The 27,979-nt window shown below is 35.9% G+C and overlaps 3 protein-coding genes across 8 annotated transcripts in view; 1 reads left to right on the top strand and 2 right to left on the bottom strand.

The window, feature by feature from the left end:
- LOC134845319 (AP-3 complex subunit beta-1-like) overlaps positions 1–8,203 on the bottom strand; it is a 46,192-nt gene extending 37,989 nt beyond the window's left edge. For 2 of the 4 annotated variants that reach the window (XM_063862303.1, XM_063862302.1), the window contains exons 1-2: positions 8,090–8,203; positions 5,341–5,472 (exon numbers count right to left, since the gene is read on the bottom strand). In XM_063862303.1, coding sequence (XP_063718373.1) covers positions 5,341–5,411 — 71 coding nt within the window. In that variant the 5' untranslated portion in view covers positions 5,412–5,472; positions 8,090–8,203. Of the gene's footprint in view, positions 1–735; positions 2,051–4,337; positions 4,391–5,340; positions 5,473–8,089 lie in introns of those variants that run through there. The other 2 variants (XM_063862304.1, XM_063862300.1) reach the window with 2 other exon arrangements.
- Positions 8,204–17,516: 9,313 nt separating this feature from the next.
- On the bottom strand, positions 17,517–27,965 carry LOC134845321 (2,3-bisphosphoglycerate-independent phosphoglycerate mutase-like). Its single transcript, XM_063862309.1, has 6 exons — positions 27,341–27,965; positions 26,726–26,925; positions 20,384–20,525; positions 19,230–19,455; positions 18,617–18,885; positions 17,517–17,872 (listed from the first exon to the last, which is right to left on the bottom strand). The coding sequence occupies exons 1-6, from the start codon at positions 27,959–27,961 to the stop codon at positions 17,747–17,749; spliced, it is 1,584 nt and encodes a 527-aa protein (XP_063718379.1). The 5' UTR covers positions 27,962–27,965; the 3' UTR covers positions 17,517–17,746.
- LOC134845320 (Bardet-Biedl syndrome 2 protein homolog) overlaps positions 22,375–27,979 on the top strand; it is a 342,396-nt gene continuing 336,791 nt past the window's right edge. For all 3 annotated transcript variants that reach the window (XM_063862305.1, XM_063862306.1, XM_063862307.1), the window contains exon 1: positions 22,375–22,385. The gene's annotated coding sequence lies outside the window, so the exon portion shown is untranslated. The remainder of the gene's footprint in view (positions 22,386–27,979) is intronic.

Here is a 27,979-nt window from a genome sequence, read left to right on the forward strand (position 1 = left end):
AAAGAAAGTTCAAAAATTTCTCTAATTTTTCTTTATCTGAACTCAATAATTGAGAAAAAAAAGATTAATTTGATTACTTATTTTCAATTCTTAAAGGTGTTTTGAAACGTCAACTAGCCTACAGTCACATAAGCCTAAAGAGAACGATTATAAAATACTGCCCATTTTTTCGTCTAGTTCCACATCAATGACAAGGCTATGGACTTCTTTTCAAAGTGCTTTCATGAACACTAAAACATTAGCGCAGCCATGTTTAAAACAATTTTACTAACACTTCGATTAAACCACCTCAATAAAAATTTCAAAACGCCGCTTAGTAAAAACTGAAACAAAGAGATGTTCAAGTAATTCTTTGATTCTTGTGTCATGTAATGCCGAGAATCTTGCATTTTGATTAAAACATTAGCGCAGCCATGTTTAAAACAATTTTACTAACACTTCGATTAAACCACCTCAATAAAAATTTCAAAACGCCGCTTAGTAAAAACTGAAACAAAGAGATGTTCAAGTAATTCTTTGATTCTTGTGTCATGTAATGCCGAGAATCTTGCATTTTGATTAAACTCAGTCAACGAAAAAATGTTAAGATCCCAAGAAACGCGAATAACGTTCGGTAGTCACCAGCTGGAATATTTATTTTAGTCAATTCTATATTGTTTGATAGTATTTGATGAAAATGCAAAGACGTGAACTGAGAGTTAAGGACAAATTTTGTAGCTTAATAGCATTACTAACCGTTTCTTCTTCAAAACTCCTCTCATGAAAATTGACATATCGGAAACAACATGGGAAGAATCAGGCATAGATACGTTGGACATCCGGAACATGGATGATATATGGGAGGCTCCATTCGAGAAAAAGTTAGATGGTCCAACACTAACCATTCCTGATTCAACACTTAAATCTGACTCAGGGGACAAATTATGAAAGATATTTGCTCCGGATTGGAACCCGTTGAAGTCCCCACTTTGACTGTTATCACATTGACCATAAGATTCTGTCGCAGATTCGCTTCTTTGAATTTTGTTTTCTTCGAAAGTATCACTCAAACTGAAGCTTGATACACTAGGTTGGGTTATTTTGGAGCTGGATGGGCTGGATGTTTTGTCCAGATTTTGGTACGAGTTCCACCACAACTTTCGTTTCATGGTGCCAACGGCGCCTGTTTTTACAGACTTGTTTGAGATGGTCAATGTCTCGCTGTCTGTAGGCATGATTTCATATTACAACCATGGGCTGTGATTTTAAACAATTAGGTCAAAACACGCAGGGTAAAATATCTCCAGCTTCAGTCGCTATCCGTTCAGAAAAGATAAATTAATGATTCTGGCATTCAAATGATGGTCTTAACAAGATTGATTCTGGTATGAAAGAACGCTATTTTCACGTCAGTAATTAAATTTCCGAATAATAGATATGTAATAACAAAGTTTATGGCTCGAGTATAATGTTGTATATGAATTGATACGTTCAATGATTTTATTCTCTTCTGGGAACTTTCATTTTTTTCTTTTGTTATTGAGGCATTAAAACAACCAACAATTTCTCTGACTCAACATAAGTTTAAAGGAAACAAGAAAACTCTCTTCGTTTTGAATGGAGATTTTAAACTCATAAATCGATTGCATGACACAGCAGATGTTTCAGCAATTAGCTAAACTACGAGACAAGTCACGTTTGAGTGGATATCCCAAAGTCAACTTAAGACCAATTTGAGGAAACGTCACATCAGCCATCATATCGGGGATGGCGATTTTTCAAGACCCGCCATACGTCCACCTTTCATCCTCTTTTGTGCAATACACAAAGACTAAACTGGTATAAATAAAACAAAACCCTTATACGGGCAATAAGTGATATAATTTTTTAAAAGCTTCATTCAAATCAATACACTGAGGGGTATTAATGCATGAATCGATGTAAATATAGAAATATGGAAAAACTGGATATAAACAGAATTTCGTTCAACGACGCACCATTTTGAGAGGGGAGTGAAAAAATATATCGACCAACGATGAAAATTGATGTCAAATAGATGTACTTTTGAGTACTGAACAACACAAATTTATTTCAAAACAGTGCAAATAACATTACCGGTAAGGATAACACTTGACTTTGTTTGGATAGGATTGCAATGCAAAAAAGATAGCTTTAAAAAGTGCTAGCATACACATATATTAAAACGTTAGCGTTTGTAACGAAACAGATGTTTTAGCAAGACTCGTTTAAAACAAGTACATTAGTTTTTTTTTTTTCACTCAAAGCAGGACTGGCAGTAAAAATAAATCTGAATATACGACCAATCTTACGTATACGTACTATTGAGGTGGCTTCGACCAAATACCAGATTCGATTTTTTGTTGAGTACCGATTTTCAAGTGTCGACTAACATTTGATATTTGAGCGGGAATGAAATTCGGTTTCGGATTTTCTTGTTTAATTTTTCAGAACCTTGTATTGGTGACTATATTCCCACAACAAAACATAGCCAACAGATAGTTGGAAAAATCAATGAACGCATCTAAAAAGAAGAAAAAATACTGAACTTTCGAATTTCGAAAAAAAAATAGATGGCGTTAAAGCTCTTTGAATTTCTAGAACAAGTTATGATTGGTATTTTTTTTGATAAAAGCAACCTAATTTGAGAAAATTAGATCAGCAGGTAAATCTTTAATTACGCAGGGAAATATGAAAATTACATTCCATTTTCGAAATGATAGCGCTTGCTAATCGCTAGCGTAACTAGAAATCAATCACGTTCTTGTGACCTTTACACTTTTGTTGTTCGATAAAAAAAGTTTACCTTCCTATCAACAAAGGAAGTCAGTTTAACTTCAAATAAAATCAAGTCAAACCGAAAAAGTAAATTTGAGCCTGAACAAATTTTAAAATTTTTTCTGAAAAGAAAACGAAAAAAAAACATCACGACCTATGTAAGAGTATGAACTACTCTCATCAACTCAATATAACTTAAATATTGCTGGTTTTACATAACTATGATTGTCAAAAAGTTTTAATATGATTGTCAAACTTATTTTCAAAAACTTTGTTTCTTTTTTAGTCATAGGACCATTAACTTTCTGAGTTCGTTCGAGACACAATAAGAAGACCCTACTTTGTTTTAAAAAAATTAAGCGCCAGCTTAATGTTTAGAAAAAACAGGCCGAAAAAACCTTTTAGGGCACTTTTTGTGAGGCTTTGACAAAAAAAATTGCGTTTTTCCGGTGCGCTCCCCCTCAAAATCAGTGTATACTTTAGGTTCGGTCGGCCAAAACTGGATGTCGCAAAAAACACCAACTCATATAAATATCACGACCGATTTAATTATCTTCACTACGTGTATTGACACATGAAAAAAATCACCTCAATTCATAAATCAAGGAAAACAATTTTTCAAACATTTGGGCGAACTTTCGTGGAATTCAATTACCCGAACCATTACGAAAGTAAACAGAAATCAGTTTTAATTATAGTAAACATTGTTTAAATCAGAAGACGCGGTAGAAAGTTAGCCTACAAAAAGCAGACAAATGATAGCACAACTAAAATTTTCCAAAAAGAAATCTTTCAATTTTAAAATCTAGGGCTAATGGCGGGACACGAACGCACAACTTTGTCTACACTATGCGTGCAAAGTAGTAACGGAAACTTGATAATACAAAAAAGCAATCTGATGAATTCTGTGAACAAACTTTTCAACGGAAAAAAATCTAGTACCCAGTTGCAATACGTTTGCCAATCGCAAGGGCAAATGAGCAAAAGATATCAAAACAACCAACAAGCTCGTAGATAATCGTGCTAGCAAATTGAAAGTTCGTTAGTCAAAACTTGAATTCGAAATACATGTTCACAAAAACCTCTCGAGGAAAAATCTGTTTTTTTTGCTTAAATAATTTACCTCAAGGGGAGCAGATGAGATGAAAAAGAATAACAATAAGACCCAATTTCACAATGTTTATTTTTTTCACCAGTTTTAGCTTTTGCTGTCTTATTATTGCAGATTAACTTCAACAACCTTCCCCCACCCAAAGGGGTGGCTTCTCAAGTCTAAACATTCTGTGTTACTTAGACAGTCACCAGCTCTTCTGTTGCATTTGAGCTAACTTATCGAACAAAAAATACTCGCACAAAAGATTCACGAAAATGTAGAAAAACAGAGATCCAAGAGCGAATAACCAAAAACCAAGAAAAACAACCGCATTAAACTAAGATCTTGAAACTTTCAATCTAAACAAGAGGCTAAAGCCATTGAATGTTTTTATTTGACAGACGGTTTTCTGCCATTCGCTCTGTTGATTCACAACATAAACTAGAATCTCCTGAAAGAATGCACGTACCTGGTAATTGTATCCACAAATGCGTACAGTTCAAATCCAAAGTCAATGTCTAACTGCAAACCAGTAATGGGTGATGAAATATTACTTTTTGTGACATTAATGTCGTTTAGGTGCTGTTCAGCACCCCTGGTCGACACGTACATGTTATGGTATAAGAAAAAGGCCTACTCAGTTCTAATGAAGCCAGAAGGTAAGATTAAACTATTTCAAGGAAATAAGTAGGTAAGACAAAGCATGCAGCAAGTAGGGATTAAAGCAAGATGTATATGTTAACAGATCTCAGTTGGAAATTCTCGTGAGAGAGGAAGCTACCTAGTTAGGAAATTACGCAACACACTTGATTTGAAAAACCCTATTACAACCGAGTGCTTCCTACTTGCTATATAAAAACTTATTCCAAAGGAAGCTATTAGGTCGCGTTTTAACAGCCGTTGTTAATTAACATAATGAAATTTAAAAATGGTCCAACATTAAAAACTTTTACAATACAACCATTGCAGTACTATATTAAAGTATTACAGAAATTAAGTTCAAATATTAAAGGTCCTAAAATTTCAGCGGCTACAAAATTTTACAAATTTGGAAAGTCGGAAACATACGTCAGATTCAATAAAATCTATTCTCAATAATTTTTATCTAACTTCGGCATGGTTAACGTAAGATATAAAAGGTTGATTTGTTATCAGTTGTTAATGTTAAATCGAGGGAAAAGAATAAAAATATTACTGAAGTTAAGGCAGGTATATTTAATTTGTTGAAAATAACACGATTAAAAAGTACGCAATTTGCATCAGCCTCGGAATTTTTCACGCTTTCATAAGTTAACGCAAGCGCACTTTAACGGATTCCGGGAATAATTAAAGGAAAAAGCATTAATTAAAATACCATTTTTATTCGTACATTTCACGTAGAAAAGAAGGTATATTTGAGTTTCATTTCAGGCATCTTAATGGGGGGGGGGCGGAAACCCCCAAAATAAAAAGCGTGATTATAATGAACTTACAGAGTGCTAGTCGGATTGCCGGATAGAAAGTTCCCTGACCGGTAGGCGGACACTTCTCCAATGGAATTCATCTTGAGACGAGAATTAAACAGCAACAAATGTACAAATAGACACTCTCAAGATCACACTAGCCTGTAACACAGAGGCAAAATTGCTAAAAAACACACAAGCAAAAAACTAAACTTCTAAAATGAAGTCAACTACTGCTGATTTTAAGATCGTTTCCTCTCAAACAAAAACACCATGCCAATCAGAACGTGATTGCCCGCATTACTGCCAAATGCCAAACATTAGCCCCTAGGTCACAGTCGCTACAACGAAAAAACATGCATTTTGACACTCTCAATTCGGGTTGCCAGAGTTTTCCAAAGTCTTCCCGGTGAATGGCAAGGCGACGGGTCTGAACTAGACAGTGAACTTAATGACGAGCAGAACAAACAAAAAGAAGCCATTTTGGCGGGTACTTGAACGAATAAGGCCTTAACCGAATAACTGTTTCAAAACCAGTTTCCCTTTAAATCGAACAAAAACAAGACTATTTGCTGTAATAAATTGTGATTAAATATTCTGCTAATAATTTTCTTCTAATGGGGTGCCTTGCTTCTGATTTGTTTGCTTTACTTTCTCTCGTAATTGCCTATTAAGTTCACTGTCTGTATCAGACCCGCCATCTTGACATTCACCGTCTTCCTTTTTTAAGACTGTTATACGGCATCCATTTTTGGTTGGCCAACACCAAATTTTTTCTGAAGGAGCCTTGAACGCCAATATACACTAAATTTAAGGGGAAATTCCCCGCAGAAATTTTTAGCAAAAATGCAGAAAAGATAGGTTCATTATATGGTTTCCGGAAAATTCCGAAATCAATTTGGTCGATTTAAACCAAAGGTCGACACTGCCTTTACAAAACTGCCCCTCATAAGTTTTTATTTAAGTTAACCTAAATATACAAATACATACTTAAAATGTTTCACTAAACTAAAGCAAACCAAACAACGCGCGAGCTTTTAAAGAAATTTACACCTTTTGAACAATTTTTCCATTTCAAGAAAACTTTATGATTGACATTTCTTAAAAATAAAACTAAGCCAATTTGAAAAGGATAAATCAAAGGTTATTATTAACTTGACTGTATAATTTTAAAACATATCCAACATACGGTAAGACAAGAGTCAATGAACGCAAGAAAACAGAAAAAAAAATAATGACCTGTTGTTTGGGAAACGTTAACTCTCGGTTTTCAAAAAAAGCATGACGTTAAAGCTCTTTGAATTTCACGAACAAGATCAAATTGACTGTTTTCGATAAAATTAACCCAATTCCAGAAAACTGGATCGGAAGCGAAATTTTTAAGATTTTAAATCAACTGTGAAAATAGAAGTCGATGAGAATTTTTGTGACCTTTACACTTTTGCTGTCCGATATTGGAATTTACCACTACAAGTAAAAAAAAACTATCTTTTAATTACTATTACTAATAATTGCCACTATAAACAAAGAATCATCAAGACCTATATAAGAGTGTTCACTAGGTTCATTGACACTTGAAAATCAAATCGGCATTCAATCAGAAGGTGAGGCATAGTTTTTTTTAAGCCATTACCATTTTTGTTACAGGAAAATCAAAATAGAAAAATAAACAAAAACAAATAACGATACGACCTAAAAACCAGTAATAGTCAGGAATTAAACATATGCAGAAAAATACCTATAAACTTATTCTATTGAGATTTAAAATAACTTGAGGCTTTCGAAACATAAACATTAAAGTCGTGGAGGTTTTTAACAAGAACAAAGTTGATTCAAAATAAAAGTTACGTTTATGTTCCACCCTTTTCAATTTGAATTGAATCAATTACTGTACACAAATAATGAATAAAATCGTTTATGCAAAAGTAATATCTTTTCCATCGCACCAAAAAATTTGTAAAACCTTTGAAAATCTAATTAACATCTAAGAAACTTAGAGATAAAGCCTGTTTTGTGATGATTGTGAGCGCAACTTTGGCTCATTGAACCAAAAAAACTTTCAACCCCAGCTGATGAGGGGACAAAACGAATCAAAATTGAAAAAAAAATTAAATAATTGATTAGATGCAGCAGTGACAACTTGAGCGCAATGGAGTCTGTAAAAAAACTAACCAAAAAAACCTTATGATTAATTCGGATAGTATTTGAAAAAACGCAAGAAAACAAACCAAAAAAATGAGGCCAAAATAACAATAAAAAGTCACGCAAAAACACTATAAAAGCAATTTTTGACAGTCCCCCAATTTTTGTCAATCAGACTATCAAAGAATCTAAATCTACGCTATGGATGCAAATTCATCTGTGTGATTGATCATCATTATTCTAACAGAAACCTAAACTAAACAAGACTGCGCGAATCAGGCTAAAGCGTTAAATGTTGTGACTGCTCTTTATAAAAAAAAATCGAAAGATAGCAGAACTTATTTCATGGACCAAAAATTTTCGAGTGGGGATGTTCAAAAAAAACTTTCGAAAGTTAGATCGACCTTTTTTGAGATTGACAAAATTGAACTTCCGAAAATTGTAGTAGAAGGTCAGGCTTTTACTTTTCCTCTATTTTAACCAGTTTACTAGTACACAATAGGACAGTTTCGAGTCATAATACATTATTTCATGCTGGTCAAAAATAAAAACACTAACCACAAAAAGTACAAAATAAAATTACTAATTAACAATACCTGAAAAAAACTTTAAAAATTAAACTCAGAGCAATACTTACTGTTTGGCGTTTGGCACATTACACTCCTGACAAAACAGTGGAGATTCTTTAGCTTGCTATCGATCGATCGAAAGAATTCTGGCTGATTTTTTACTCGAGCAACAAACTCACTCTGAAAATATGTCATTCTACTGAGCGAAGGAAAATGGAACAAAATTGATAATAGATAGTGCGCTTTGATTTGAAAAGCACAACAATGAAATCCAAATTGGGTTAAAACTCCCTCAAAATATTACTTAAAATGTAGATACAGAGATCTATGCTGATAATGGAAAACACTTCTGCTAAAATTATTCAAGTGATTCAGATTATAGAAACATCTAAGTTCACAATATATTCTGTACAATTTAGTTTCAATTCCAAAACAAAACCTTCAACATACATGTGTGGATCAGGTTAAACTCAAACAGTCAAGAAGTTTCATCAAATATTCTGTCGCAACTAATTAATGACAAAGGCAGGTCAATTAACCTTAAACTAACGACCTCTTGAAAAACTTAGTGGCATTGCGCTACCCGTACCCAACGAAAGTGCCAACACTAGACAGAAAACCTATATGGATAATCTCATTTACTTTTTTGTTCTATGTTTGGAAATGCTTTATTTCTTACTCATGAAAAGAAATGACCAATTACTTTTGTTACGTTTCGTTGCAATTCATGAAATAATTGAAGATGTCAAAAAATCTATTCAAATCAAACGTCGTTTTTTTCTTCAAAAAACGGAAATTAGACAGCAGCAGTAGTAGGAAGTAGGCGTAGTCTATTTGAACATGGAGCCGGTTATTCTTTGTAGAGAAACAAAGAAACTTTTTAATTTAAGCTTTTTTTGCAACCCCCACATCTAAAAATTTGCTCGAAATTTATCAAATATTTGGATTAATAACTTTACTGATAGCCAAAATTATTCGGGCGATTTTGTTTTTCGGTGTGATATACTTTTTTGTTATCCTGGGATGGATTAGTTTCAGGTTGTCGGAATGTTTTTAAACGAAAAAGAAAAAAAAACTTTCAGAAATATATAAAAAAATACTAATATCGATTTCCCAAAGTGAGTGGAATTGATGTACTGTGGATTACAAAAATTCTTCTATGTGCTTGATGTATATGCTGACAACCTGGAACCAATTAAACCCAAATGGAATGAATTTTTTTTTCTTGGAGAACTCGGTCATATTTCACAAAAAGTTGCGAGGAGCGGGAAAATAGACCCACAGTTGCAAGGAGCGGATATATTACACAAAACTTGCAAGGAGCAGATAAAAAAGCAAGGAGCGGACATATTTCACAAAATTGGTGATGTCACGCAACCAGATTTGAAAGTATTGATTTGATAAAAACCGAAAGCTAAATTTTAGATGCTTCGATGTTCAACATTGGTATATTAAATGTTTTTTTTTTTACTTTTATTACAACACTTACTAGAAAATGTTTTGCAATCGTTAACTAGCCTTTTTAGATCTGTTATCATCTATTTTTGATGTATTGTCGAATAAATCTTCAAAAACCGGGTACTAGGATACTCACTACAACCAGCCGAAATCCTTTCTTTTGATAACAACTGGATTGTAGCAACTTCTCGAGTACCTCTAGGCTCAAACCAGCTTGAGTTTTTATCCCGAACTAATTTACTTTTTTTTCTTATCGAAAAAATGACCCGGGCTTCGAAAATATGACCCGGACTTCGAAAAAATCCTATGATACACACTCACAACTACGACCAAAAATCCGCAATTTTGACATATTTATCGAATTTATTTCGTGAGTAGTTCCAGGCTCTAACCAGCTCGAACTTTCAATCCTAACTGAATGTCTTTTTCCTCGAGATATTGACGCGAGCGTCAAAAAAGTCTACCAAAACCAGGTCCTAGCATTCACATTAACTACTATTCCCCTAAAATTCGCTTTTTAAACCGAACTCTTTTTTCCTCTTCTTCCTTTGGTCTGCTGATTAAAGTTCAACTAATTGTTCCCTTGTCCTGCAGAACCCAAACAGCCACATGCTGATTCGCCCAAGGGCGAGAAACTGAGTCGTCGCTTTTGCAATTTTGTTCAAGACAACTAGCCCAAATATCTTTTCACGGCTTACATGAAAAATCGATAGTGTCTCCAGAAAATTCAAATGTTTTGAGAGCTTTTTGCGCTCTACATTGATACTGCTGTTTCCGAGCGGCACTCTGTTGTTAGGTACTTAAATCGTTCTCCAAATGGAAAAATAACGGGAAGTCACGTTCTTCCAACTGGAAAATTTTCTGTGCACTAATTTAAGATTCGAAAATATCCCTATGAATCCATCGCTCTGTATTCTCCATTTCAGTGCTCAAGTAAGAGAAGTTCTCGAAAAACCGGAAAAATAATTGAAGAATATTCGATTGATCGCCCCCCTCGTTTTGCGAACTCAGATAAAAAGTCTAGTTGAAGCTTCTTCCCCTCACTTTTCTTGTGATGAACATGAAGTTACTTTCAATTTGTCAAATAATGGTGTTTGCTTAACTGATTCCTCAAATCAACAATGGCCCCTTTGGCTCTCAGTAGCACCAAAATTAAGACTGTCCAAAAAATTATGTTATTTTGGCATGTTTGCTGATAGTCTTTGGAAAACCCGATTGGAAGTTAGTAAGTATGTGAACATATGCGAAAAGAACTGAATTCAAGTTTTTATGTAACAACAGGTGGTTATGGAAAAAACACAAGGAGCGATATGATGGCAAACCCTCAAATTTTGAATGTTCCAACATAATGCTAACTTTGGGTGTCACTATTGTAAACAGGAGTTTTTATTGTACATAGGACCTCAGTTTTTCATAATCAGAAAAAAAAAAGAGACGACTAGTTTTCATGTTTGAAACATTTTTGTCACAAAATCATAATTTATTGCCCTCTTTTTGTTTTTTCAGCGATGTGCTTTGAGTCTGAAACCGATTGCTAGGAACACTTGCTTCCGGAACTTCTTCATTTTGACTATTCATGAAAGAACAATGAGCGCTGTAGTTATGGAAATTAGAATGAAAAAGTAGTTCGATTCGCTCAAAAAGTTCGATTTTTAGTTCGATGATGAAGAAATTAAGCGACAAAAATTTGCTGTCAATCCTCCAGGTGGCCGCAAAGCAACATTACGAGGCCAAACTGAGCATTCTCTGCATTGTAAGCGGAATCCGCAACAGGCCAAAATCAGTTTTGTGGCGGAATCCGCAACATTGCTACTTTTCGTTGCTCTTCTATGCTGTTTTGGATTCCACAAACAAATACCTAAATAATTGTACCGCTCAAAATCGCTTCAAAAATATGCGAATTTGCGGAATCCGCAACAGTATTTGTGGAATCCAGAACAGTTTGTGGAATCCACAAACAAATGATAAAACATTTGTATCGTTAAATTGAGCTGTTGCGGAATCCGCAACTGTAAGTGGAATCCGCAAATTGTAGGTGGAATCCGCAAATTGTAAGTTGAATTAGCAAATTGTAAGTGGAATCCGCAAATTGTAAGTGGAATCCGCATTTTGTTTGCGGATTCTATTTACATAAATGTTTTTAATGTGGTAACGTTTTAATTTATATCTTTTATTTACTACAGGTGTTCACCAACAACGGTTCACCAACAATACATGACGTCTACCAGTCTCATTTCGATCTCAACTTCGATCTGACCAACTTCGATCCCAATTCCTGTAACCCAATTTCGATCCCAATTCCTGTAAACCAAGTTCGATCCCGATTCCTGTAACCAAGCTTCGATCCCGATTCCTGTAACCAAACTTCGATCCCGAATCCTGTAACCCAACTTCGATCCCAATTCCTGCCATCAATCTCAATTCCTGCAAAAGGAACAAATTGAACAAACTTATGAAGTAAACTCGCATTTAAAATGAAAGTTTGCCCTGTTTTTTTTCCTCATCAAACCAACGCATCTTTTTATTGCCCAAAAATATCGCAAAAATTTATCCAATTGGGTGAGTAATATCACTCAGATCGCAGCTAAAACGTTCTAAAACGAAGCACAAGAGAAAAGAATAAATCATAATTGTTTTTGGAAAAAAAACGAAATTGAAATAAACAGCCACATACCAAAAAATCTTCTTTTTTTTTTTTTTTTAATTAGCCCCCGGCCTGCTCAGTGCAGGACCAACCGTGGGGGAGGGGGAGATGTCATCCATTTTGCCGCAGCCGGTCCCACCTTGAGGAGGCGGATGACACTGGGACCCCTCCAGCCGTGACCGAAGCGTGATTCGAACGCATGACCCTCGTGTTAAGAGAGATGTGCCTAACCCACTTGACCACGAAAAAAATCTTCTTCAGCAAGCTCGGCCAATACAGAAGGCATTCTTAGGGTGACATCCGCATTTTCGATGGAACTCATTCTAGCAAATGCTCGTTTCTTCGAATAATCGATTTTCAAATAATCAAAACGAAACTTTTCTCCGGCGCGCAAGATAGTCGATCTTAGCTAAAATCACAAAATAGAATACGGTGTATGAATAGAATACGGTAAAACTACCTAGCTAAAATCACAAAATAGAATACGGTATATAAATAGAATACGGTAAATTAAAAACCGATAAAAATAAGAATCAGTTGCATCCGGAAATGCAATTTTCAGGATATCAGATGAAATCGATGATCATACACAATATAAGGATAGTTGGATGTGATTAATTAGTAGATTAGTTTTACATTTGATTAGTTACTAGATAATTTCACCTGTATTGCACCGTTGATGCATGGAGCAAACTTCAAAGGAATGTCACTTTCTGGCAACTCAAAATAATCAAGGCGACTCAAAATATCTTCCGGCGGTTTTTCCTCCTTGTTTGTTTTTTTTTGGCCTTGGGCTCTAAGTGTTTTTGTTCGGGTCTAGATTTCTCAGCATCCGTAATCATGAATTTTATGAAATCGTCTGGCAGTGATTCTCTGGCGACTCGTTTCCTTGACTCGCCTTGTGACTCGTTTCTCAACTCGGGAGTACCTAACGTATAAATTGCCACTGCATGATGGTCCATTCCCCGCAGTATCCCGAGGTATGTCGACCAAAAGAACTGTGCACTGGGACCCTAAAGGGTCGTTGATGATGACAATCCCTTTTTTGACACTCCCAGCATGTTCAAAAAAGACCATCGAGTCCCTGTGCAGCCGTCTGGGGTTGAACGATATTCTATCTTTTCTCGAATTCCGTCTTCTGCTGATGACACAAGTATCATTGTGTTCGTGGAATTTTCTTATATTCCATGCTGTTGCGTTTTCTTTTCTGTCTTCTGGGCCACTAAAGATGGCACTTCCCGGCCAATCAGACCATTTAATCTTTACGCACCAATCGCTGATTAATGATAAAATTACAGCACTTTCCCAGATTGGAAGTGACGGCATCGAGGACTTGTACTTTTTCCCTTACCCGAAAAGTTCTACTTAGCATGATGACAAGGATGAAAGACTCTAATATATGACTGAGCTGAGAAGCTATTGAATGTTTGAAATGAAATGAGCATTGGTTCAAGAACTAAGTAATGACAGTTTCCCTGATAATGGCGGCTTTACTGATAAGAAGTGCACTGTCTAGTTCCACTTATCAGTATGACGCCTTCATTATCAATTAACCGTCTTATCTTTAGGCAGTCATTATTGCATAGATGCTACAGTCGCCTGGTGGGCTAAAAAGGGTGGAAAGTGTCGAAGCTATTCCTTGGTGGACTCTTATCTAGATATCCTGGTGTTTCGATTAAATTGGTGCTGATAAGCGATGGGAGCTTTACCGCTAAATTGGAGTCAGTTCATCACCATCTTGTGCTCAATATTAGTTGCACCTCTCATTTTTCATCCCAACCTAGTAAAAACTTACGGACTCAAAGTAAATGTCCAGCGCCGAAAACTCATGTTCAGTGCCTTCCAGTTCTCCATCACCATTTGCAGTGCCTTCTAACATCCCTGTGCCTCCGTCACCACTAGCAGCACCAGAGACGACATCATTTGCTACTCCGACACCGGTAATCCCTTTGCGAGCACCACCGCGAGCTTTTGTCTCGCCAATTCCGCCGACATATGGGCAACCACATACCCCTCTGCGACATGTCCATTCAGGCCCCTGCACCTACACTCCCACGGAACCCCGAGCCCACGAAATTACAGACAACATGAACGACGAGCCCACAGAAAGCCGCAAAAGGGATCATGCAGAGCCAGATAATGTAGGCGAAACTGTGAGTTGAGGAAACAACTTCACATTACACAAGCCTAAAGGTTTTGGTAAACCAAACATTGAAACTAAATCATATTCAATTTCAGCAACCTGGAAAAGCCTCCCGACCCGAAAACCTGATAACAAACGAGACTCTCAAAGAAGTAATTTTACAAAATGTCCAGAAGTCGAATGACTGCGCTGATAAAAGAAACGGAACCTTGACCCACAAAGAACATTTGACCTTGTTCAGGGCCATTGTCACGTTTCTGTTCACGTGGACAGGGATGCTCGAGAAAATGAGCATCAACACCACGGTACATGCTGTCGTCCAGGTGATTGTCAACATAGAGGAAAAAAATGAAGACAATACCGTGGAGCTGAGCATAGAACCAGCAGCCTGTAAGTATCTTTTCAAATCTAAAACACTGATTTGATTTAAAAAAAAACACTGATGACTCGATTTCGTGACTCAATTTTATAGTGTCAACTTCTCGCGTCCAATTTTAGAGTACCAATTATTGAAGGCTTTTTCATTCGTCAATACGCCAATTGCGATGAGAATAAATTCGAGGAACTGGAGATGGACACAAACTCTCTGTATCTGGCATTAGCCGAAGAGAACTTGGAGGATAGAATTTTACCTGAGAACAAAGCTCAATGTCTACAAATCCGAGGAAATGTCTGCAGAGATGACTTTATTGCCGATGCAAAGAAAAATTTCTTCCCACGTACATGCTGCGCTGTCCATAAAAAGTAGGACAAACGAGAACCCGGTCTATTCAAAGAATTTCGCTGTACTGAAATGTTGTGCCTGTGCAGGAAGACATATTACTGCTACGATAGTAAAAGCGACAAATTTAAATTTAGCAGCAAAGGACTCAACAAAAGAACGCTAGAAGATACTGGGGATGGATCAATGTCTAAATACAGACGAAGCTGTCAATTTAAAGTTCAAAACCTCCAACCATTTAGTCGGAACATATGAACAAACTAAAAAAAGGCCTCAGTTACTTTTACCCGAAAAGGGAAGTACTTAGTGATAGAATACATACTAAGCCATTGAACTTGTAAGTTTAACCTGTAAACTGTAGTAAAATTTTATACGATGCAATGATATATATGTTGTTTAACTTTGGAACTGTAATATAACATTTTACAGTAATTTAATTTTTTTCTGAAAAATTTGATTTCTTCTTTGAAGCTTCAGTTAGGTTTCACCATAGTTTCAGACACTTTCAATATAAACTCAAATGGCTTAGAACAATTTAAAAACATATCTTAATTCATACATTGCGAAATCTATTGGATTGGTGTAGAGAATCTTAACACATGGTAAGATGAGGCGCCGAAAATTTTTTGAAACTTACCATCTTACACTATGAAACCTATTACCTTAATTCTAGGGAAATCTATAGCCTATGTTAATACATAGGGCGCTGACCGGATACTCTATAACCTATGTTAAATGTTAAAACATGGGGGTCAGCACCCCCCCCCCCCTGATCGGATCGCCTCACTCATATACTACTAAAACATAATAAGAGAAGATAGAAATATGCGTCAAACTAAAAAAACTTTGCTATGTATCGACCTCTAACTTGTGACCTCAAGACTTGGAGTCTTACGCCCTGCCCTCTCGGGCACGAACACTTAACAAACGGCAAACACGGTTCACGAATAAAGCAGCTACATAAGCTAACAAAATCTCAATGACATGCAGCAAAAGAGGCGCGAAAAACAAATAGACCCACCTTTGCAAGTAATAGTTAGGAATATAACGAACTGAAGGCATCCACACTAACTTTTCATGTAAAAAATTGGAACACATAAAAGCATTTTATGTATAAATTATGCATTTCAAAAAATTGTGAAAAAAATTGAGTTAGAAAATTTCTAAAATCGAGCTTTTATAGTTACGTTGTTTGAAACAAATAGCTATTTTCGGTTCATTTGATGAATTTAAAATGTATTGGCTGTATTAACTTATTACTATTCGAAAGTCAAAGCACATGCTATCAAAAAGCCGTAAAGGTACCGTAAAAGTGGCACCAATGTTTGCGAATTAGGTCAGCAAAAAAGAGGTCGTAGTATAAGTATTCACTAGTGTAAACAGCAAAAATGTTTAATTCGCCAAAAACCTGATAGACAAATTTTCCATTTGATCCAGTTTTCTCAAATTGAGTTAATATCATCAAAGTGTCATCATTTTTTGAAATTCAAAGAACCTTAAGGACTTTTTTTGAACATTCAAAGTTTTTCTCTAAAAAAATCGATTTCAATCTGTTTGCTTGCGTTCATTACCCTTCTCCAACTGTCAGTTGGCGGCTATGTTTATTCATATTTTGTATTGGTGCTAATTATATCAAGAATACTACTAAATCACACGCACTGTGATTTACTAGTATGGGTGACTACTTTTTTTATTTATGGGTGGTAATAATGTGAAAAGCCCTGGTTTTGTTGTCAATTTTATTCGGAATTTTTAAGACCAAAAAAGTAATTTTGGATGTGTACGCCTGACTGTTACCTTTTCTCGTCAGTATAATTTTCACTTTCTAACCGCATATCTCTTTACTAACCTATCGTGTCTGATTTCACTTCTAATTCTAGGTCGAGACATATCCCTGTAATTGAGGTCATGTCACTGTGTCCTAGAAGGCAATAGCCTTAAAATTGTTCGGGATTGCATCGAAATCTTACCTCGACCGACCTATGAATCTAAACAACTCAAATCCTGGCAAGCTTTTCAATTCTCACTTCAACCTCAATCTGAACAGGAATAAACCGCATTTCAACAATTCTGCGCCCGCTGCTGTTAATAACCCTCCTGGACCTAACAATCAATTGGTCTACCAGCCTGGTTTGAGCGAATCGAAGAAATTTGGCAGTCAAAATGGACTGAAATTAAGCTTTTATTCTGTCATTAATTCCAGATATAACTTTTTGTTTCTTTCGTTGCCAAAATAAAATATTTATCTTGAATTCCTGTGCTAATATTAAATTTAACTTTTTACCATTCAACTGAACAAAAATAGATAAGAAATAATATTTTTTTTGATTAGAAAAAGCCCAGATTTAGAAAAATTCTGAACAGAAATTAGACTAGAAAAGAGCTTTTTCTGATTAGAAGCAGCCTATATTTAGAAAATTTCTAATCAGAATTCAGATTTAAAATAAAAAAAAAATTTAGAAAACCATGCTTTTTTTTCAAAATTTTACAAAAAATTTATGACCAGAAATTCAGATTGGTAATTAAGTATTTGGCAGAATTAAAGAATTTCTTAGGTACGGGTAGCATATTAATTGAGTTCATGTTACTAAGCAAAATGTGATAAATATCATAACTGATTGGTCAGCATTCAATCTACCGTGCTACTGTGTTATACATCGAGTATCAAAGGTTAATTCAATTAGCTTCATTTTTCTACTAGTCGTGGCTGTGCAAATCAATTTCAAATTGATACTAATATGTGATAAGTTCCACAGTCATCACAGGTTAACTAGTGACTCTCCTTCCATTTCTTCCGGCACTGGCAAACCTAAAAATTCCAGAACAGTCGGTGCTACATCTTGAAGAGTCGTGTTTCTGGTCACCTGTTTCCACGAATATTTCGACTGAAACAAACAAATCACTTACAGAGGCAGGCAATAAGAAAAAACATTTTAAACCAGTAGCGGATTTAGGGGGGGCGGACGCCCCTCCTTAGGGATTCGACCCCCTGCCGACCCAAAGGGTCCCCCCTATGTACTATTTTGAGATATCCATTTTTGGCTGACTGACCTTAAAATTTTTCTAAAGGCGCCTTAGGCGCCAATCTATACTAATTTTGAGGGGAGGAAGCGCGCGCCAGAAAACGAGATTTTTTGTCAAATTTTTCCGCAAATGCCTAAAAACTAAATTGTGGCCAAAACAGGGTCTTTATAATGGTTTGGGAGAGCTCAGAAAAATAATTTGGTCGACCTAAAAAAAATTCACCCCCCCCCTCGAGAAATTCCTAGATCCGCGCCTGTTTTCAACAAAATACTTTTTCCAGATATCGATATAGGAAATTGGGAGCTGTTGAATGGCCGACTATGCTTTCTTCGTTGTAATTGCGTTGATTCGAACTTGCTTCATCTTTGAAGTGACGTAATACAATTTTTTTGAATAAAACGTCATTTCAAAGATGAAGTAGTGCGATAGCTCCTCTGTGATTCGCAGGAACCACATTATTATATTATTACAATAAGTTCGAATGTGCAAACGCAATTACAACAAAGCAAACATTGCTATTCATCAGCTCCTAATAAAGTATCTCGATGTCTTGAAAAAGTATTTACTTTATCGAATTATTATTGGCTTCAAGTTGTGCAACTGACCTGGGGATCGAACATATAGAATGGGACCCTTGAAGTTGTGTGGGCAGTATGGGGACCTCCCTGGGGCGATATCATGACCTCGGCGTTTCCATGGTCAGAGGTGACTAGCATTATGAAACCCTGTTTGGCACATGCCTCCTTGATCCTGCCTATGGCCACATCTGTGGCCTCGCACGCCTTCACTGCTGGCTTGTATTGACCAGTGTGGCCTACCATGTCGGGGGGAGCGAAGTTGCACATTACAAACGGATACTTGTTGCTCTCCATTGCTGAAACATGCATTCAAAATTAATTGAATCCAATAAATGAAAACAGCTCGGCTGCCTGATATCAACTTTCTCTGAAATGAATACCATAAACAACATCTCAAAAATTATTGATTAAAATAATATTTCTGTGCAGACTCAAAACTTCATTTATCGCAAAAAAAATCAAATTTTGCCAATTTGATTCAGGGGTAGATGGGTAATGATTGATTTTATGTGAATCTTATTGAGCTGACCCAACAAAACGTACTACAATGCATATACTTTTTTGTAAATAATAGCAGACCTGAAGTCGTATATCAATTAATCATTTCTGCGGAAATTCCGCCAAATATTTGTCAACTGACCTTTGATGACTTCGTCGGCCACTCCGGCGCAGTTCATCTCCGGCTTGAGGTCATAAGTGGGCACCTCTTTGGGCGAAGGAACCATCGTTCTCTCTTCTAGGTCAAATTGCTTCTCCTGTCCCCCGTTGAAGAAGAAGGTCACGTGGGCATACTTCTCTGTCTCTGCCACGTGCATCTGGGCCACACCCTTGGATCCGATCGCCTCGGCTAACACGTTGGCAGGAACCTGATTCAAAATGAAATTGTTCGAAACACAACAAATCTTAGCAGCTGAGCTTTACAAAACTACCATCTAGTCGAATGTTTCATTCCGGCCGCATATAAAACGATTTAAAATAACATATATGTTATTTGCTTTATAAACCAATATATACGGTAAAAACTAGCAAAAGTTTCGACAATGAAAAAAACAATCTTTCGACAATCTTTCAATTGTTAGTTTCACACGGTTGGTTCCCATGTTTAGACTTATAAGTTGAAAAACAGTAGCCAACTGAGAGTTGGAAAAGAGTTATGAACGCAAAGAAACAGAACTGACTTGTTTTTTGAAAAAATCTCAACCTTTTGAATTTCGAAGAAAAAATAAATGGCCCTAAACCTCTTCTTTTAATTTCTACAACAATTTATTGATGACAATTTTTTGATAAAATTAACCCAATTTGAGAAAACTGGATCAAAAGGTAAATTTTTAATTCCGCTGTGAAATCTGGAAAATTGAATTCCTCTTTCGACACTAGAAGTGGCTCACGTTTTTCATGACCTTTACATATTTGCTGTTCGATAGTGGAGTTTGCCTTCCTTTTAACAAAGCAAATGCACTGAATTAAAAAGAAAGTACAAGTCAAACCGCGAAAAATCAAAACTAAGCGTGAACAAATTTTAAGACTTTTTCCTGAAAAACAAACAAAACATCACCAAGACCTTTATAAGAGTCTTCACTACATTCATTACTCTTAATTAAATAACAATCGTGTGCGCAGAAGTCAGAGTTAGAAAAAGCACAATAATTCAATACTGGAGAATGACTATTAATCACCATTAACAGAAGGGTGTACTTTGACTCAAGCACTCGCTGCCAATTAATAAACTTCAAAATAAAAGTATTTACGGTTCTATAATACGAATTTCGGGTAGAACACATTACTGTGGCAAACCTGTGGGGGGAACAGCTGTGGCATGGGGAATGCAGCATTGTATTGGGTCATGCAGAAGATAGACGTGTCCTTGGGGACGACAGAGGTCTCGAAGGGCGGTTTCATTCCCAGAGCTTCCGCAATCTCTCTCATTCTGTCCGATCTGCAAATGAAAAAGAGCATAGTCGAAATCTTACCTAAGATCAAAGATCAATTCTCTTCTCTATCAGATGGATGTTATTTATTTCTCCTCATCAATTTAAGCGCTAGCAACGATAGCATTACAACCCAGCTTTCTTATTCTTTGGCACTATCTCTATAGTTTTTTTTGGGGGGGGGGGGGGCATTCTTGAGAAATGCAAATGCGGGCTAGGAGTCTGGTTACTTCAAAAGCGGAGTTCAGTTTTGTTCAGTTCACGGTTGTCACCAAGCTATCAATCAAAACAGACTAGCGTGTAACGCACTTCCGTGTTTCGAATTTTTGAGAACTCAAAAAAACCGCACATAAAAAAATATCTGCAGCCTTTGAACATACTCTGACAGCACCCAATAACAGGGTTCGTAATTTCAAATTTTGCTATGTTTTTGTTAAATCAAATTTATGAAAAACCATTAAACTTTGTGCATTTGAGCAGTCGCAAAAACTTAAAGCATTTGAGCAGTCGCAATTTGGGCGCAAAATTTGCAACTCCTGAGAGCACTCTCACAGTACCCCACTACGGTTAGGAATTTCAAACGTTGAAAAAAAACTGAAAAAAAAACCACAAAAACTTCACGACTCGAAAACTACTAAGACTTGAGCAGTCATATGTGGAGGCGAGATACGCAACCTCCTCGAGTACTCTGACAGCCTCAACTAAAGGGTTGGGAATTTCTAAACTTGAAAAAAAAACTAAATTCAAGTTTTCTGAATTTTTTTTGAAAAATTGCAAAAAATGTCATATCTCGATAACTACGAAGAATTGAGCAGTCATATTTTGATGCAAGATTCGCAGCACCTAAGAAAAATCTGAGAGCCCCCATTACAAGGATGGGAATTTAAAAAGTTGGAAAAAAAAGTAAATTAAACTTTCTGAAAATTTTTCAAAAACAATCACAAAAAACGTAATATCTCAAAAACTAAAATTATTTGAGTAGGCATATTTGTAGGCGAGACTCGCAACTCCCGAACGCTCTATGACAGCTTCCAACTAAAGGGTTGGGAATTTCAAATTTGAAAAAACATTGAATTTATGTTTTCTGAAAACTTTTTAAAAATTCTCAAAAAACGTCATATCTCAAAAAACTACAAAGACTTGAGCAGTCATATGTGGATGCTACAATCAAAACCCCCTCGAGTACTCTGACAGCCCCCAATTATAGGGTTGGGAATTTCAAAATTTGAAGAAAAAAAATGAATTTTAAGTTTTCTGAAAATTTTTTGAAAAAATCACGAAATCACGTAACCACACAGATTTGAAGTCATAATTGAAAGTAAGATTCGCAACCCCCGATACCACCAGTGGATTTAATGGGGAACAGACGCCTTCCCCAACCCCCCTTCAGGAATTCGACCCCCTGCCGACCCAGAGGGTCACCCCTTAGTACTATATTGAGCTATCCCTTTTTGGTGACGGACCCTAAAATTTTTCTAAAGGCGTCTTAGACGCCAATATATACCAATTTTGAGGGGGAGCTCGCGCCAAAACACGCAATTTTTTGGTCAACGTTTTCCAAAAAGGGGTCTTTATAGTGATTAGGAGAGCTCAGAAAATCAATTTAGTCGATCTAAAAAGGTTGACAAAATTTTCGAACTTAAAATCGACCCATCCCTCGAGTAAATCCTAGATCCGCCCCTACTCGATAGTATTATGCCAGCCCCCAAATAGTGTTGGAAATTTCAAAATTTGAAAAAATATATATTAGCTGAGAGCATTTGAGCATTCGCACTTGGATGCAAGATTTGAATCTTGAAACTCCTGAGAGTACCCTTACAGTACTTAACTACAAGATAAGAAATTTTAAACTTTTTGAACTTATTAAAATCTAAGTTTTCTAAAAAAAATTAAAAAGAAATCACAAAACACGTCAAAACCATAAAATGTCAGAAATCATAAAAACACGTCACAAAGATCAAAAAACTACACTAATTTCAGCAGTCATATTTAGAGGCAAGATTAGCAATCCTTGAGAGTACTCTAACAGCACCCAACTACAGTGTTGGGATTTTCAAATTCTGTAAATTATTTTATAAATTGAGTTTTCCGAAAAAAATTGAAAAAATTACAAAAATCGTCTTATCTCATACACTAAAAGGATTTGGAGACAAAATTCACAATCCCTTAAGTATTGCAATATGCGATATAGCTTAACCACGCATAGATAGGTTATGCCCTTAACTGTTGCAAAAAAAACGCGTGAACCTGGCAAGATACGTGTCACACGCATTTAAATTTGGTATAGATAGATATATTGATAGATAATAATTTTCAAAACAAATGACCAAATAATAAACTCATCACCAAGACGCTGCTTCAATGAACCACATTTTTGAAGAATAAGGAACTATATATAAGCTTCATAATAGCACCAACCAATTTTTTGTCAAGTTTTTTGAAAATTCAAAACCTTAAATAGCGAAGAACAAAAAATTTTCGGTTTGCATCGAACTTCCGGGTGTTGTCGCTTTATGCAGAGGCGTTAGAACCAAATACCTAGAGCAATCTTTGAACTTATAAAGAAAACAACTCCCAGAAGTTTCAACTAAACAAGATGAAGAACATTAAAAAATAGCAAAAAAAGGCCAAAACTTCATGGAAATCAAAAATAACTCGCCCAATATCGGAAAACAGAAAGAGAACTTCAATTGAAGTAAAAATGCTTAAATTTAAGGCAAATTTGGTGCTGTGGTAACTAAGCCAGCGAAAAACAAGCAAACAAACGAAAATCCGACAACGATTTATAGACGCGCAGACAGTTTTTGGTTGACAAAAACAACAGGTCCTCGCCGGATTGGAACCAATGACCTTTGTCTTGGTGTGTAAGCCCTTCAACACCTTCACTATTTAACGACTGATTTGTGCTTTCATATGAACCAAAAAACTGATTCAAGTGATTTTGTTCAACTAGTTGTTAACCCGAAGAGTCTGTAAAACGATTTGATAACGAATACTAATAGCAAGCATAATTATCTTCACCAAAAAAATTATATACCGCATGCCACTCAAACAATAGCAAGTAAAGTACTGAAAAATCTATCTCGTGAAAAGAAATAAACGAAAATTTTTTTACGTTTAGAAGGTTGATTTTAACCTTCTGAACGTAACTGTCAAATTGGTTTGGGTCAATTTAAAATATGAATACAGAAGCGAAGCTGGGCTTCGCAAAAACTTGCGACAACACGATAAAAAAGCAGCTTAAGGTAAAAAAAAAACGAAAGAAGCCTCGAGTTAATAGAACTTTGCTACCTATCGGATTTGCACCTGCGACCTCGAGATTTGGGATTCTCATGCCCCGCCCACCTTAGGTTAGAAGCAAAAAAAGAATCCTACTATAACGCTACCTTACTAAAGTTTGCAAATGTAAAAACAAACTAATAGAACAAAAACATTAGGTAAGTAAGCCGACACCCAATACACTGAAATTAATCCTAAATTTATCAAAAAAAAGCTGTCACAAGACTGGCATGGACCCCTTAAAAATCAATTGCAGCCCTTAAATATGTAGTACATGTAAGATGTAGAGGGTATATTAAATGGAACTTAGAAATAGATAAGGTAAATTAATATATTGACCATTCTGTGAACAAAGCTATTTATGGGAAAAAAGGGTGGTACCCGGTTGCAAAAACCTTGGCTTATCGCAAGGGTAACACAGAGGCGAATTAGAGCTTACCATCCCTTGCAATAGAAAAATGAAGGAATCTCATAAGTTACAGGTGAACCGACAAATCAGACAAAAACCTCAAATACTTTTCTCAAAAAAAATGATTAAGTTCGCAAAATATCAAAAATTTTGGAACTGAAATAACTGCAACTTAAGAAATTTTAGAAAAGAAGCAAACCACGGCACTGCAAATGATTAAATTCATACATAGCAGTACAAACTAACCGACAAAAAAGATGAAAGCTGAAAAAAAACGAAAAAACTTATTTAACAAAACTTCCCTAAATTCGTTTGAATTTGTCTTCAAAAATTCAAAACAAAAAATCCTTTCAAAACATATGCCTAAGAAAATTAAATGTTACACACATAAGCGAAGTTGAGCTTCGCACCACTTGCGATACAGCAAACATTAAAAAAATATATGTTAAAAAAGATGAGTAAAAAAACATGAGTAAAATAAAGATAAAATTTCAAAAAAACTAGGTGAACCATAATTTTCGTGTCTCGATAAAAGATAACAAGGCTCAGTTAAAGCTGAAAATACGTCTTTGCTATTTCTGAATTTGTCATACTCATTGAGGATGCAATGGGTAATTTTAAAATTTCAAAAATTGGACGTTGCCGAAAACCTTGTTTCACTACCAAATAAGTGAGAAGATAGAATTTTTTATAATAAAAATAAGCTTTTAACAAAAACATGAGGATTCGCCAGTTCAGCAGGAAAAATTTTGCAACCAGTTCTTTCAATGGGACCCTTCATCACAGTTTTGATAAAGGAAATCGGAGTTTCAAAAAAACGTCCAAAGTTCTCAAAAACACGGCTTTCCGAATTCATATTTTTTTAGCAAAAAACAGGTTGTTGCGACTCAACCAGAGACGATTTCTTGAGGGATTTTCCATTAAATAATGAACCTAAAAATTGGCAGGAAAAAAAAAGATTTTTTTGAAGGTCAACAAACCCAAATTATGACTTTTCCAAAAATCCTAGCTTTTTGAGCAAAAAATTTGACGTTGCCGTTTTCTCAGAAGAGACTCACACCGCCTGTTATTTTGATTGAACATAAAAATCAGATTTGGCTAATCAGCTTTCGAGAAAAGTCAAATAATTTCAAAAAACGGTAAAAAAAAATAGCAAAACTGACTTTTCCTAGGGTCAAAATGGGTTTAAAAAATGGGCATAGCCTCGTATGGAGGGGAGCTTCTTACAGTACTTTATTTGAGTTGAACCCAAATAAAGAAATCTCATTTTTGAAATTTTAACAAGAAATCTTCTCGCCAACTAACCACCCAAATATAAGATTTCTTGTTAAAATCTCAGTGGTTGCTCCCATTTTTTTCATACAAAAAGTTGTCGCTATCGCAAAATTCAAATTTTTTGATATTTTTGTAAATTTTTTTGCCTTTTCTCGCCAACTAACCACCCAAATATAAAAGGCAAAAAATTTACAAAAATATCAAAAAATTTGAATTTTGCGATGGCGACAAATTTTGTATGAAAAAAATGGGAGCAATCACTGAGACAGCGAAGCTTTCCACAAATCGTTCTTTTCTTTCAACCCACAATTTTAGCGATATCTCGAAAGCACAGCATTGGAAACAAGCAAATCGTAAGGAAACAGAAATACCAAAATCGAAAAACAAATTGGAAAAACCAGTCAAAAAACTCAACCAATAATAATAATATATAAATTTTTAGCACCTATTGAGCAGCCACTAAGCTGACAACAAGTGGTAAAAGGCCCATTGACTCGAAAACAAGAAAAATTCCACTAAAGATGCTGATTTAAAAAACCTTTCATTATTGGAAATTCAAAAAATAATAATCATTAACAAGCGGCAGTTTAGCCGACGAAACTTGAACAATTTTAGTACCGAAAATATAATTGTTGTCATAAAAAACTTTGAACTATATATTTTCGTTTTATGCGATCCAGAATAAAGCTTAAAACTTATGCTTCTCTTAAAATGATCCCAAATTAGGTCACAAAGCCGATAAAGTATAAGCCGAAGATAGTTAGAAAGCGAGAAACAAAAAACAGCAAAAAATACGAAGTCAACGCTAGTAAAATTAAACATAGCAGGAGTAATCAAAACACTAAAAGCAGCTAGAGTGAAAAGTGCGTACAAAAAATCAATTCAACGAGGTGGCAACTAAGCCGACGAAACATAAGCAGACAAACTATAGGCCGACTTTTTTACGAAAAGAATGTTTCTGTTTGAAAATAAGCAGTTACAGGTTAGATTCGATCAGAAGGCATAGAAGTTTGAATTCATTTTGAACCAAGATTGTACCAGAGAACCACTAAAGTACAAGTGATTCTGTTAAACAAGTTGTTAACGCGAAAAAAATCTATATTCCGGTTTGATAACGCTTGCTAATCGCAAGAGTAATAATAGCTAGAGAAAAAATTAATGACCATACTATGACAATTAATGAAAGACCATTCAATAGCGACCGCATGGACTTGACCACTCTTTTTAAATCGACTGTCCATTTACCTGTAGTTGAAGAGAACCAGAGTATCTCCGTCCTTCAGTTTTCCCTCCTCGAAGTCAGGTCCCACCACTATCGGCTTCATGAACTCATCCGTCTGTCTCTCCTCTCCCTCCTTCGCATACCTGTCCTCCATCAACTTCACTGCTGCATCTCCATCTGCCACTCGCTCCCCTTTCCTCTGAGTCAGCATCTCGTACGCAACCTAGGAGGCACAGACAGTCAGTCATCAATCCGATATTCCAATGAGCCGAAAAACGTTTGTCCACGCCAAAACCCTCATCAATTAATAGAAAACTCATTACAGTCAGATTTGAACAGAAATAGCGTCCGTAATTTGGTCTTCAGTTCTTAATCGTGGGATTTTTTATATGCACCAAAATGGGATTTTTTTATATTCAAACTTTAAACAACTTGTTTGTAATTTTAAACAACTTGTTTGTTCCCTTCTAGCAAACGAATTTGTTTATTTATAACTTGCATGAAATGCTAAGACTACAACAATTTCACGAAATGCTAAAATTAATAAACATTCGCATTATGACACATAATATATAATAAACATTCGCATTGCATTTTGGCACTGAATAATGTGTTCTTAGCTATTTATTCTAACTTACCTGCACTCGTTCCCATCTCTTATCCCTGTCCATTGCATAATACCTGCCAACCACATCCGCCAACTTCCCATAGCCTATACTCTTGAAATGCTCCAACGTAGTCTTCAGGTATCCAACTCCAGTTATAGGTCTCGTATCTCTCCCATCCCCGATGAAATGCAAGTACGCATCCTTCACACCCTCTCTTTTCGCCGCCTCAAAAAGCGCCATCATGTGATTTATGTGCCCGTGCACACCTCCGTCCGAGACCAAACCCATAAAATGGATTCTATTATTCGTCGACTTTGCTTTCTCAAATGCCTTCTTCAGATTTGGAATATTATACAGCCCCTTCTTCGGGTCTTCTCTGTGATCTACGGCTAAGTTGATCCGAACAAGGTCTTGATATAGAGCCCGGCCAGATCCGATTGTCAAGTGACCGACTTCACTGTTTCCCATTAGCCCCTCAGGTAGGCCGACAGCCAAACCGGAAGCGTCAATTGTTGTCGCACGAGGAGTATCTGCAGCTAATGCGTCCATCACAGGTGTTTCAGCAGCCTTGATTGCATTGCCTTCCGTGTTGTCTGATATTCCCCAGCCATCAATCACGATTAGACAAACTTTGTTATCAGTTGATGCCATTCAAAAACTAGAAAACAA

The sequence above is a fragment of the Symsagittifera roscoffensis genome, chromosome 4 (assembly GCF_963678635.1).
Source record: "Symsagittifera roscoffensis chromosome 4, txSymRosc1.1, whole genome shotgun sequence".
In the NCBI taxonomy this organism is placed as follows: Eukaryota; Metazoa; Xenacoelomorpha; order Acoela; family Convolutidae; genus Symsagittifera; species Symsagittifera roscoffensis.